This window comes from Amaranthus tricolor, chromosome 4 (genome assembly GCF_026212465.1).
Source record: "Amaranthus tricolor cultivar Red isolate AtriRed21 chromosome 4, ASM2621246v1, whole genome shotgun sequence".
Classification (NCBI taxonomy): domain Eukaryota; kingdom Viridiplantae; phylum Streptophyta; class Magnoliopsida; order Caryophyllales; family Amaranthaceae; genus Amaranthus; species Amaranthus tricolor.
Window position 1 is genome coordinate 1,383,699 of NC_080050.1, and position 15,376 is coordinate 1,399,074.

The following is a 15,376-nucleotide window of genomic DNA, read 5'->3' on the forward strand; positions in this document are numbered from 1 at the left end:
ATATATATATATATATATATATATATATATATATATATATATATATATATATATATATATATATTATTTTGTCCCAATTGAAAATGAAACAAAGATTAAGAAGTTGAGCATAGTGATTTAAAGCACTACGATCATGAAAATAAGATAGCGAATATGAAAAAAAAAAAGTAATAACATCATGCTTGTGAGACTACCTAAAATAGAAAATGGGGCAAATTGAGACAGATGAAGAGAGTATGATATTAGAAGTGGATACTATTCATCTATTAGTTTTAATATTAATCTATAAGTTAAAACATAATAAATGTGACACTTAATATGAATAGAAGGGAGTAATTCTAACTCGCAAAAGCTAATTCGAAATGTAAATCTGACTAAAACCTAAACTAAAATAAGTGGGTTTTATTATATATAATATAATAAACTAATATAAAAATTTAAAATTGAGAAAATAACTTATAAATTAAAAACTATTAATAAATTAAAAGTGATAAATAAATCGTTGAATATTTCTAAAGTTAAAAGTAATTTTAAATGGAAATATTCTATTGTTTCTAATTTTGGGTCCAACAAATTTCCAAACACAAATTCTTACTTGAGACCGTCAAGACATCTCAAGTTTGGCCCAACCCAATTTTTAAATTTAAAAAAAAATAACTAAGCTTTCTAAACAATGCTTTTTAACTTTCATTTTTAGTTTTTCTTTTTCTCTTTCCTAACAAAACTACTCATCTTCCTGTATCAAACTCCATTTGTGGTTTTCAATCTCCATTTTCCTCTCTCAAACTCTATTGTTGTTTATTCTCTCTTTATCTTCTTCAATATTTGCAAAACCATCAAAGTTATGTATTACACTTCATCATTTTCGTTTTTAAAGCTTTCATTTTCATTTTTTTTTTGGGTTGATTGTGTTATATATTAGTTGGATTAACAATTTTCTGAATTTTTTAAAATTAAGCTTCAACAATGGTGTAAATAATGATGTTTAACAAGACAACAATGTCTACTGTTTGAGGAAAATTAATAAAAGCAATTGTGGTTATAACATAATAGTGGGAGTTATAACATAATATATTATAATTATAACATAATATATTTGGGGTTATAACCATAATATATTTGGAGTTATAACATAATATAGTTAGGGTTATAACAAAATATATAATTGCAGTTATAACATAATAGATTTGGATTTATAACAGTTAATATTTGTGATATAATATTACAAAATTGATACTATAATAATACAAGCAAGTATATTATGTTATAAAAAAATATATTAAGTTTTAATTTCAAATATATTGAGTTATAACCCAAATATATTATGTTATAACAACAAACTATTCTATTATTACCCCAAATATGTTATGATATAATCTCAAATATATTATTTTAACCCCAAATTATAAAAATTAGCCATAATTGTCATTTTCAACATCACTGTTTTCCACTATTAATGAACCTTAATTTTTTTTTTGAAGAATTGAAAAAATCTGATTTATTACTAAATGATATTTTATTTTGCTTGGGAGTAGACAATTAATTAGAAAACTTTTCATCTTCCAAAACGAAAGCAGTTTTCTACAGTTTTTTTTAAAACAGTTTTTTCAAAAATTAAAATATTTACTAGAGAAGGAAAATAAGCTTAGCTTTTGAGCCATCTTTAGAAAAGACGGTCTCTCGAGGGAGAGCCTGATTTCCAAAATATATTGAAGATCACAAAATACGTTCCATGTGTCAAAATAAAATTAAAAAAATAAATTTTCAAAATTTTTAAAAATTATTGAAAGAAATCAAAAAAGGTAAATATATCTTTTTTTTCATTGAATATGTCTATTGTCGAACACTTTTGTATACCAAGATTCTAATCCTACTCTCCGCACTTCTCCCTTCACCCACCTAATTTATTTTAATCCACCCATCCTCCTCAGTCCACTCCCCCCCCCTCTTTCTCTCTCTCTCTTCATCTTCTCCGCTTTCTCTCTCTACATTTTTCCGGGTTTATCACTCATTTTTACTTCGATTTGATGTAAATTCTATACAAAAAAACAAAAAAATAATTAAAATGGGAACGATTTCTGGGGTTAAATGCAGGGAACATAAAAAAGTGATAAAAAAATATGTTTGTTCTTCATCTTCATCTTCATCTCGTAAAATGGTTAGAATTTCAGTAAGAGATGATGAAGCTACTGATTCTTCCGGTGATGAATACGAATCCAAACCCAGTTGTTCGCGGGTTGTTAAGCGTGTAACTGAGATCCGTTTTGAACGGGGTTTACCCAGACCCGTTAATGATAAACGGAACAAAAAGGGGGTTCAGAAAAAACAGATCAATAATGGAGAAGAGAAGAAATATAGAGGAGTACGAAAACGTCCATGGGGGAAATATGCATCGGAGATCCGGGATCCGAAGAATCGTAGACGGTATTGGTTAGGAACTTTCTACACTGCAGTGGATGCTGCTATTGCTTATGATACAGCTGCTATTTACTTGCGTGGGTCCCAGGCTCAAACGAATATTCTCCGACCACCGTTACCTGACGAAGATGTGACGTCATCACTTCCCGGTGAAGGTAACGGAGGAAAATCGTCGTCTTTAGAGGAGTATTGTTCTCCTCACTCTGTTTTGGGTTGCGTGGAGTTAGAATCGCCAACAGAATCGTCAAAAATACAAAACAAAGAAGACGGCCGGGAATCGGAAAATACTGGCGAATTTGAAAGAAGTGACGGCGTTTGTTTTGGCCGGAAACTGGAATATGTTGAAGAAAAGGAAAGAACTGACGGCGTTTTGATTGACCGGATACCGGAAATTACTGGAGGAAGTGACAGAGGAAGAAGTGACGGCGTTTTCTTTCACCGGAAGCCGAAAATTACTGGAGAAACTTACAGAGAAAGAACTGACAACTTTTTGATTGTATGGAAACCGGAAATTACTGGAGAAACTGACAGCGTTTTGTTTGACCGGGTACCGGAAATTGTTCGGGAAACAGAGAGAAGAAATGACGGCGTTTTATTTGATTGGAAACCGGAAATTAGTGGAGAAACTGACAGAAGAACTAACGGCGTTTTGTTTGACCGGAAACCGGAAATTTCTGGAGAAACAGCGATAAGAAAAGACGGCGTTTGTTTTGATCGAAACCCGGTAATTACTGGAGAAACTGAAAGTAGAAGAAATGACGGCGCTTGGTTTGACCGGAAACCGGTAATTACTGAAGAAATTGAACGAAGAAATGACGGCGTTTGGTTTGACCGGAAACGGAAAAATACCGGAGAAACAGAGAAAAGAAAAGACGACGTTTGTTTATACGGTGTACCGGAAAAGGCGTATGGATTCGGGTCGGGTTACCTGGACGAGGAGTGGTTGTTGAATGAAGAAAAGGATTTGCATGATTATTTTTCTTACAATGGTGAAGACCGTATGATTTTTGATGATCATATTTCTGATTTAACGATGATTCATGATGATCATATTTCTGATTTTATGGTGATTCATGATGATCATAAGCAATTGTCTGCTACCTTTGATTTTGACGGTGATGATCCATTCTTATAGAAGTATATTTCTGATTTGAATTTTGGAGGTGAATTCTAATTTTTTTTTTAAAAGTATTTTAGGGGTTTTGGACTTATATTTTCCCTAAAATTAATTAATATTGGTGGGTTTATTATTGATTAAGGTTTTAGTCGGGAGATTATTAGTTTGTAGTTTTTGGAAATAAGTATTTATTTTAAATTATTGATTTCAATTATGAAATCATAAATGAAGAATTTGAAAATAATAAACTTTGTGATATTATTCTCAAATTTTCAATTTTAACTATTTTAAAAATATTAAATATTGGTAAAACTTAATCTAAATTTAAATTTGAAAATTTTTAATTTGCTAAACAAAAACTTTAAGCCAATTTTAAATTTTCAAATAAAATTATTATTTTTAAACATAATGTAAAGTAATTATTAATTAATTACTATTAATTTTTAATTTACAGTCAATCATTCGGATTTGGAGTTAATGTTCAATCTGACTTCTAAGTAGTAGCTAATCTAAGTGTGCATAGATTAAAGCTAACACTAATAACGAATTGTAATCATTAGCTTTAAAGTTATAGAAGTACTATTATTCAATCTTTTATGTTGATTTCCTATATACTTCTATTTATTTATTTATTTATTTATTTATTTATTTATTTAATAAAGTTTGGTATTTTCCAATTTCCATTTTCTTTGGTAGTAATTATATATGTTTTTATAAGAATTTTGTGACTCAAAATATTTGAGTTAATACCATATTAGTCAAAAAGTGTAATGTTTTCATTAAATTTGCATGAATTGCACAAGGTTTGTCTTTAAGGACAATTTTAGTTGGCTATATTATTGACTTGGAAAATGTACCTCCAATTCTAGTGTTGCATTTGTAAACACTCTTCTAACGTATCATAGTATTGTTTTGTATACTTACTTTTTTACTGTTATATTGAATTTGTATTATTTGAATTTTTACGATTGTTTTATAAAAAATTTGTCCTAAATTTAATGGGATAAAGAGAATATTTGGCTAATTTTGGTGCAAAATAACGTCTTTGTCTTCATTATGTTCACCTACCGAATACAAAGGTTAAAAAAAATTCAATTTAAAATGGTGAAACGAAATTGTAATAACCAACTTGATGGTTGCATAGATTATATCAAATCGTGTGCTTACAGAATATTATGAATTTTCTTTGTATGTAAGGCGTGTTTGGCAATAGGTTGTTGGTTGTTGGTTGTTGGCTTTTTAGTTAGTTTGTTTGATCGGTTGGAAATATTAGTTCTTTTTATTGGCTTTTAAGGTATCTGTTTATAGAAATATTTGGTAAATTTAAATATTAGTTGTTGGCTGTTTATTAGAGAAAAAATGAAATTAAAAACTAAAAGCCAATCAAAAAAGCTAATTGGAATAACTATATTTTGGATTAAAAATCAGTTTTTCAACTGGCTTAAAAGTCATTTATCAAACATTTTTTTGATTGTTTTACCAATTAACTGTTAATATTTATAATGAAAAAGCAATAAAAAGTAAAGTAGGTAAAAAGCCATAAATGGAATAACCCAAAGTTAATATTTGTAATGTGTAGTTATTAAATGAAAATGAGTATTTGTTGAAATTCAAGTAGCATACTATGTAAAACATGAAAGAGTTGGACAAGTCAAAGGTGAGTCCATATTTTAAGGGAAAAATAAAGAACAAAAAATCCAAGTTAGTTGAAATTTTAATTGATTTGAGTTGGAATTTTAAGTACAAAAGAGAATGCAAAATCTTTTGTGGACCCACCAAGTTTAGAATTGTCTAAACTCTAATTACATGAACAAAAGCTGCAATCAGTGTTTGGCCTTTTTGGTTTTAAATTATTTGGTGGTGCTGCTTTTTTCCTTTGGTCTTCTCTTCATAGACTCTATCTAACCAAGGATTCAAGCATATAACAAAAAATTAACCAAATTCCATTGGGAAGTCACAACACCCACCAAATATTTGACTTTTTTATTTTTTTTTCTAAATGTCTCATTATTTTATTCAAGCCTCTCACTTTTCTAAATTATAACCTATGTTATGTGCAACATACTAACTCTAATATAAATCACTAAATATATTTTTATTTTTAACGTCTCAAATTTTGAACTTAGATGGAATTGCTCAACGCCTCAAAGGTAGAGCTTAACACGACCCGAAGTGCTAAACGTCTCAAGTGTTGATCTTATCACACCCTTGCTCTAGAATATATGGTTACATCCTCTAAATGTCCACATACGCAATAAATGATCTACTCTTGTGAAAGATTGTTTCTCGGTGAGACGACCTCGAACAAAGAGTTCATATTCTCATTATATATATATATATATATGACCTTTTTAACCAAGTATCACTACAAATAAGTATTGAAATAGCGAGGGGAAGGGTTGGTCGCCAGCGGCGACGGCAAGGCGAGGGACAAAATAGTCACCAGGTGAAAAGGGGGTTTGGCGACAGGCACTTTGGTCGCCATTTAGTCGCCAGGGGAAGTTTTTTTTTTTTTTGGTTTTTATTTTAAACTTTTACGAACGTTGGCAACAGGTACTGTGTTCACCATTTCGTCGCCTGCCATAGAGCTTTGTTAGTAGCCCTTTGGTCGCCAATACTAGTACTTTTTTTTGTTTTTTATTTTAATCTATGTCGACGGGTTGTTTAGTAGCCAGCTCGTCGCCATTGTTCGTCCGTATTTTTTGAATTTGAATATGAAAATTGGCGATGGGTTTGTAATCATCGTGTAGTCGCCATATTTTGTATAAATAAGACGCATAATTGTTGTGCATTGTATATTTCGAAAACCAAAGAATTAAGAGAGGTTAGTGATTTTTTAATTCTATTATGTAGCTTGTTTTTTATGTTTACATGAGTTGTTTTTATTTATTTTTATTATTTATATTTAATTTTTAATGTTATTAATTTGATTTAATTTTATTATTTAATTAGTACATATTCTATTTCCTTTGTTATTTACATGAGTTTTTTTTATATATTTTTTATTATTTTATATTTTATTTTTGTTGTCATTAATTTGAGTTAATAATTCAAATTAGAATAATTATATTATTATCATATATTGTTGTTTTCATGAATTGTTTTATATATTTTTATTGTCATTAACTTATTTACTAATCAATTGAATAATTATATATTATATTATATATAGGTGTTAAAAATGAATTTTAGGCAAGAAAGAAGTTGGATGTACAAACGACGAAAAAATAGAAAGTTTAGTTTAAGATTTATGAGAGGGTTGGAAGAGTTTTTAGATTTTGCTCGTACAATTAGCATGAGTTATGAGATTAGATGTCCTTGTAAAAATTGTTGTTATAAGGAACCAGATGAAATAAGAGAACATCTAATGAGAAGGTGGTTTGTTGAAAATTACTATGAGTGGGAATATCATCAAAACACAGAGGTAGGAACAACATCTGATGTTGTAGCGGTAGTGGGAGAGCAATCGTCAAACAATCCAAATTAATACTCACAGATGGTGCATGATGCAGTAGCTAGTGTATTTCTAGACACTTACCATCAGTTTCTTCCCTCCAAGTATGATGTAGTATCAGTAGATAATGAACCACCGGTACACGTTGACGAATATCCAGACTCTCAGTGTCGACAGTTCTTTGAAATGTTAAATTCTGTAAATAGTCATTTATTTGAGGGTTGTAAAAATCATACCAAGATGTTTTGGTCGACTTACAAACCTGAAGACAGACTATCGTCTCACTGAGAGGTGTTACGAAGATATTTGTGCTATTGTGAACGAAGTGTTACCAGAAGAGAATTCGATGGTAAACAACTTCTATGAAACGAAAAAACAAATAGTTGCCCTTGGATTACCTGTTGAGAAGATAGATTGTTGTTCTAATGGATGTATGATATATTGGGAAAATAATGCAAATGTAACATGCTATTATATTTGTGAAACTTCTAGATGGAGAAGAAACAGTAAAGGTGATAAGGTTTCGCGGAAACAATTTCATTATTTCCCCCTGAGCCCCAGATTACAAAGATTATGCTTTAGAGGCAACAGCTAGGCATATGAGGTGGTATGTAGAGCACCGCACTAAAGATGGATAGATGATACATTTGTCCGATGCTAAAGCGTGGTTGACATTTAACGACATACATCCAGATTTTGCAATGGAGACTCGAAACGTGCAGCTTGGTATGTGTACTGATGGTTTTAATCCCTTTAGAAGTTCGGGTCAACAGTATTCATCGTGGCCTGTAATTGCACACCATACAATCTTCCGCCATAGATGTGCATGAAGAAGCCGTATATGTTCTTGACCGTGATTGCCCCTAGTCCGAGCAATCCAAAGGACAATATTGACTTATATCTTCAACCACTAATACAAGAGTTGAATATATTGTGGGAGGAGGGAATTTGTACATTTGATGTGTCATGAAAGGAGAATTTCCAACTGCGAGCAGCTTTAATGTGGACGATGAATGACTTTCCAGCTTATTCGATGTTGTCTGGGTGGAGTACTACGAGCTGATATACTTGCCCTTACTGCATGGATGATTCACAAGACTTCTACTTTACGCATAGCAAGAAGATGTGTTGGTTTGACCGTCATAGAAGGTTTTTAGATAGAAGTCATCCCTATAGGAGAAATAGAACAAATTTCAGATCGGGCCTTGTTGAGAAAAGAGATCCACCTATTATTCGAACTGGAGATGAATTGCTTGATAAATTAGACCAGTTTGGATTTTTGAGAGTCAATGAAGAAGATGCACTGGAACATAATAAGGAAGTTAGTAAGTACTCTGCTGCATGGAAGAAGAGGAGCATATTTTGGAATTTGTCATATTGGAAAACTAACATGATTCGACATAATTTGGATATTATGCACATAGAGATGAATGTTTTTGATAACATTTTCAACACTTTGTTGTGTGTGCTAAGTAAAACAAAGGATCACATCAAGGGAAGACACGATCTGCGTGAACTTGGTATACGTTCAGAATTGCTTCCTATAGGTGCGTGTACTCTCAAACCTTATAGTGTTAAATTTAGAATTAATAATAATTCATGTAACATGTTATTTTGATTATATATAGGTACTTCTATTCTGAAAGCTTCCTATACATTAATAATAATTCATGTAACAAGGATTATTCGATAACCAAGTGAACAGTGAGATTTTGAAGCAGATGGCTGAAGGACCACTTAAACATGCTCGGAGTTACAATGTCTGTTACACAAACGAATATAGATTCCACACAGTACTTCATGCAACAAATAAATCTGCCGACAATAGTGGAGTGTGAGTCAAAGCTGCTGACAACAGTCCTGACGAAGATGATTTTTACGGGCAATTGCTTGAAATTATAGAGGTTGAATATCTGGGCATATTTATCAAAAGAGTGACGTTGTTCAAATGTCATTGGTATGACCCAACTACTACTGGAAATAGCTACGGAACAAACATTCATAAACGATATAAGTTAGTTGACATACATCAGGGTCGTTCGTATCGTTTATGTGATCCATTTTTATTGACAAGTCAAGCATCTCAAGTATATTATCTTCCGTATCCGAGTACAAGACAAAATTTAAAAGATTGGTGAGCGGTTTGCAAAGTCAAACAAAATAAATTCGACAATGCAATAGAACAAGAATCCAAAGATGTTGCTTTCCAAGAAGAAAATAGGGACCGTATTGAAATTGAAGAAGATGTTTTCCTGACACCGCTTCTTGATCCATCTGGCAAATTGTTCAACAGGTGCATGATAATGATGAAGATACTAAAGATGATGTGGATCTTGTACTATCAGAAGACGAAGAATCCGAAGATGAAGTTGCTGGGAACAACGACTATTTTAGTGATGAAGAGTAGCTTAATTATTCATATGTAATTATTTAATATTTTGTAATATTTAATATAATTTTATTATATTACTCTAAATTATATAAAACGAATCTGAAACTGAAACTTAATTTGTGTAAGAATTTTGATACACCAAGCTATTGTCATTAGCTTGATATGGACCTTTTATCGGCATGCTCCAAGCTTTTCTATTTCTCACTAACTCTAGCCCAAATAATAGAGTAGTATCTAAATTGACTTAAAGTAGAAGTGACCACACAAAACTTAACTAATTTTCAAAATAACCTACTATTTTAGCTAAATTATCCTACTTATAAAGGGTTTTAGAAGATTCTAACCTCCTCATAACTTGTGGGCATAATTGACTCTTGTGTCCTCTAAAGACTTCTATACAATCCACAAATATTTACAATAATCACTTATGGCAAATTAATGCATGGAAACATTGCCAACACAAGCAAAACAAACATAACAAAATGAATTTGCTTAGTATTCAACTCACTCAATTTGATAGACCTTTAACAAATTTGGTACCAGTTCTTTCGGCATTCGAGGTAGCCGACAGCTTAGAATCTCAAAAATAAAAGGCATCAAATATTAAATGTCTTATTTAAGCCCGATTTAAAAGAATATTTTTAAGTGATTTGTTTGTAAATCTTTTTTATATTTGAAGAAATATAATGATACAATATATTTTATCTTAAATTATTCTTCTTAAAGTGAAACTTTTTTTAATCTTTTATATAATAAAGGGCTCCATTTTAAAAAATATCACAAAAATAAATAGGGCATCCAAAATTTATGCTCCTATTTGGTACAAATAGGTTCAATTCGGGGTGCAAGTCGAGTTTTGCCCTCCCTTAGTTGTACATTTTTGATTGTATTTTTCATTATAATTCTTTTCTCACATGATAAATGGTTACATCTGCAAAAGTGATATAAGCATTGTAACTGCATAATCTTATTTATTACCATATTGACTTATAAGGTTGTTGCATATACGACGAGAAAATTTATTACATTAATTACATAATGTTATCTTATTGACTTTCTTTTATAGTCATTTTTTTTTCTCATTTTACCATGTGTTTCTAATCAGGTATAATTTTCAAAAATTTATGTAAATAAACTGCTTAACGACTTTCACTTTTATTCTTACGACAAGAATCTGATTCTCCCAATATATAGTAATTATTCATTTCAATTTTTCAATTTTATTCTTACCATCATCATTTAATTATTGTTCAATGCTTTATTGATTTACTTGCTTGATAACTTGTTTGAGTTGGATAAGCATAAATATGAATCTTATGTGTCATTTTCCTACAAGTTAGTTTTCTTATCAGTTTTATTATTTTCATAATATTTAATTCACTATTTTAATCATTAATATTTGTAATTATATATTATTAAAATAATAATAATAGTATAAAAATATTTACTAAGACAAATTAAATAAAATTTCAAATGACAATGTTTTTAGATACATAAAAAAATATAAAATAAAATAATACTATTATTTAACGAGAACTAGAGGTCATTATCGTTATCGTTGCATTGTGTACCAAAGAGGTCATAAAATTAAATACAAAGTCCAAAATAATTTACTATGTGTAGGTTCGATTAAAGTAGTTCCGAGAGTAATTGTTATTTAATGGCCAAATTTTTTGAACTATTAGTCGTTAGTGTTTAACTAAAGTACTTAGGACTTGGGACTTCTAAAAATATTAAAATAAAATTTAAAGGATAAGTATAGTCGTCTTTTTACGATATATAAATAACTTATAAACCTAATTACTCCTATATTAGTCTTTATAAAATAGGATCGAGTACTATGTAAAACACCTAAGTAATTACAAAACACCATTCAATGACTATTGAATACTATTATCTATAATTAGGTATATACCTGTGCTAAGTTCGATTTGTTTGACACTTTTAAAATTAGTGTTTTCATGAGTATTACCTAGTGTTTGCTCTTCAAGTAAATTGTTGTTTTTAGTAAATTAGTCGTTAATCTTTAATTTGTGAAATACAGCGATAATTAGCATAATTTAATCTATAACTAGTCGAATCTAACTAAAGTCAACCTACTTCACAAACGTTACAAAAAATAAACCAATACTAATTCACAAATTTAAAAACTAAAGTAGATTGGGTAGGCACATGGATTGTCTGGATACGACATGACATGATTTCGCATGAAGAACAATATGCATGACACATGAGTCATCCTATAAGACACATTTTTCGTAATTAAACCTCATTTTCAGTAAACAAACATGCACATAACACAATATTTTTCATAAAATAATTTGACGTAAGATATAATAGACACGACACATAAATAACCTAACATAAAAAAAATTCCATAATGATTCCTGGTCCCAAGCCGTCAAAAGCCAGCAAAAAGATAAACTTTTGATTATGCAAAGCTAGAGTTTTACTCCTAGTAAATGGATTTTTGACATATGATCATATAAAAAATCTAATAGAAATGACAAGCACCCAAAAGCGCCAAGTTACCGACTAATATAAAGTTGTTTAAGTAGACAATACTTGTTGCCTTTTGATGTACTTGTTACATTAAAAAATATAATTAACTGAAATTTTATTGAATCATCTAATCACATATTTTCTCAATATTAATTTATGATTTTTAATTATATATAATTATTATACTTTTATATATAATTAAAATAATATTAAATTGCGTAAAATGTGAGATATAACAAAATAAAACATATCAAGTACTATTATTAATACAACAAAAGTGATAATTTCACCACAAATTTTAACAAAAGTCTTCTAGAACTTCGTCCACGCAATTTTAATATGTACTAATCTAAAAATAACAAATATTTTTTAATAATTATACTTAATGATACTTGTCAAGCGAAAAAAACATATTATTTTTATATCTTCTAAAATCTATTCACTTAAAATAGCGTAAATCAAGTCTACACACAACTTTTTCCATATATCTTGAACCAAAAAAATAGAATTGACAATTTCAAAATAGTTAAAAACATTTTCATTTGTTTATTACAATTGTCTTAGGTTATGTCCCCTTTCTCACAGTGTAATAACTACTCCTTGGCAGCCAAACATTCATTAATACTCAAATAGAACAAGAAATTGGAGTATAGTACCTCCAAGTGCTATTCATGATGCCGTTTGAGTAAAGTCATCATTTTTTAATACAACACATTGGTTTATCTAACTTTCTTATGTTTTTCTTTCCAATTTTTGGTGGTTTGAATAAATTTTTTATTTTTTAATTTATTGATGGAATTCACATTATGTAAAAGTACAATTTAATTTTTTCAATATTCACCTATTTTATGTCAATTATTTCGATAGAGCCAAAGAATTTTTTAATTTCGAATTATAATAGATTATAATAATAGAATGACTCATTAAATTATATATTTATGTGAAGGAAGTTTTACGTGACATTTGCTACGAATGGTCAATCGAAAACAATATTTTCGTTACTTGCATACATTCGACCCTTCCAACACTCACCCTATGTGAAAACCACTTAATAACATTGACTCTCAGCTAATAAACTATAAAATGTAAAATGAACACAATTTTATACTTGATCGCAAGCAATTCACAAGGTAGTTTATGTACTCATATGAGTTGGAAAAAGAGTTGTTCAAATTTAAATCGATTAACTAAAAACGAGTATTACTTAACTCGAAATAAACTAGTCAAATAACTCACATATAAAAATTATATCGTCAAGCTATTTACATATGCACAACAATTGAATTTAATCCAACCCAATTTATCATAAATTCATAATCAAACCTCGTCCAATCAAACAATTGTACAACTACAATCGAAAATACTCGGGTATCATTCGGGTGTTCGAGTGGGTTTTAGGTATAATACCCCAGGCCGGATTAATTTCGGTTATTGAAGAAGGGTGATTAAAGATGAATTGTTTGCAAGTGCATGGCATGGATTGATTGTGTGGTTATTTTCTATTCCGATGGTGATGGTGATGGTGATGCACTTTGGTAATAGAATTGAGGTCAGTCCTCAACTCAACTAACAAGATTGTGTATAGTAATTGTTTGACCAGCTTTTACTGTCTAGTAAAAGAAGCTGCTGTTTTTTTCTCTTCTTTTAAGTTTTAACCTTACTGCCCACTGTTTGAGTACTACAAAATCTACATCTCTAGCAGTGGGCCCTTTCTCTGGGGATGTGCAACTGCTACCCTATACTCCTACTAATACCCAACACAACACCTATTCAAAACCTATCTTACTATACTCTTCTCTCCTTTTATACTCGTTATTAGAGGTGTTCCAAATAGATTTGATGACCTGATATGCACCGATTTTGACACCGTATAACCCGACTTAACTAACTCGACCTCAAAATGAATTTAATATAATGTGAAAATCGATGTGAATATAAGATTCGATTTTGAACCGACTTTAAACACCTGACCCGAAATTGGCACAATGACCTGAATGAACACCTTTACTTTTATACTTTCTTCGGGTTTTTCTACTTGTATCAAAACCTTTTTTACGCACCTCATTGCGTTTATCAAATTGTTATATCTAAAGTTATACTCAACTAAAAGTTATGAAAATTTGATATTAGGAAAATTTGCGACGAGATTAATAAAAAAGATCTCATATGACTATATTTTTTCTCGTATAATAGCTGCAATATGTAAAATAATATAAAATGATGAACAATAAAAAACATAGTATGGGTGCAAGTAAAAAAACAGTGAAGTATGTTATAAAGTAAAAAAAAAAAATTACTTTATTTTTATTTTTGAAAATGCTCATAGGCTCAACTATGTAAGAATTATAGGTGGACCAAACTTTTATGTCACACAATATTTGAGAGAGTAATAGAGAGGAGATTCTGGCAATAGACAAATAATTAAAGATACTCAATTTGATTCATGCCAAAATGATCCTATCGAATTAAGGTATAATTCATGTCTTAAAGGAGGTTGATGAAGAATCATAAGGAAATAAATAAAGATTTGAATATGGCCTTCATTGATCTTAAGAAGTTAATTATAGCATATATGGGATAGTCTAGAAGCTAAGGGAGTATTGTTAACAGTTAAGGTACTTATAGCAATACAAGACTTGCATGATAGAGTCACGACTAGCATTTGTCATTTGTGGAGATAAGTAAGTCTTTTGGAATCTAGTAGAAGTAGGTTTGCATTAAGCTCTTTCCTTTTTGCTATAATACTTGATGAGTTTTCCATCTTTATATAAAGTGTTCCTTGGTGCATGCTATTCAGAACTGCATTGTGCTTGTGGCAAAGGCTGTGAAAAAGTCGTTGGTGACTTTATAGAGTTATGAATAAGTCGCTTTAAAACAGAATACCTACGATGTAAAATTAGTGGATAATAACAAGTGAGAGGACCTTAAGCGACCGTCGGAAAAGATGTTGCGCAAACAATGAATTTAATTGTATACGTGTATGGCTTAAATGGAAACAAATCATAAGTGTGTTGTGGGATAAAGATTTCCAACTAGATTAGAAGATAATTATATCGAGTTGTATTCTAATGTTCCTTGTTTTATTGGACATAGTATTGACCGTTTAGGAGGATATATGAGTATAGATGAAAGTATCAATGATTGAAATATTAGGTGAATGTACAGACACACTATGATGGATAAGATTAGATACTAAATTTTGAAAGACAAGATACGAATTACAGCCATTTCTGCAAACATGCGTGCAAGTAGATTGAAATGGTATGCAAAGGAATACCACATACACACCTGTAAGATTGGTGGAAAAAAAATCACAATTAGTGATAAGAGAAGTCATCATAGGCTTAAAAAAACATGAAAGAAGATTTCACCCTAATTGTCTTATTTATATTTAAGTAATGATTTTTAATACAGGTGAACACCTTGTCTAGCAAAGCTGATATTGTTGATGGGAGAGTGAAATTCAGAGCAGGGGATTTAAGAACAGGGAAAA

General features: G+C 30.2%; 1 protein-coding gene across 1 annotated transcript; it reads left to right on the forward strand.

The window, feature by feature from the left end:
- The first annotated feature begins 1,852 nt into the window (after window positions 1-1,852).
- On the forward strand, window positions 1,853-4,144 carry LOC130811399 (uncharacterized). The gene has a single exon (XM_057677694.1). The coding sequence runs from the start codon at window positions 2,066-2,068 to the stop codon at window positions 3,551-3,553; it is 1,488 nt and encodes a 495-aa protein (XP_057533677.1). The 5' UTR covers window positions 1,853-2,065; the 3' UTR covers window positions 3,554-4,144.
- The last annotated feature ends 11,232 nt before the right edge of the window (window positions 4,145-15,376 follow it).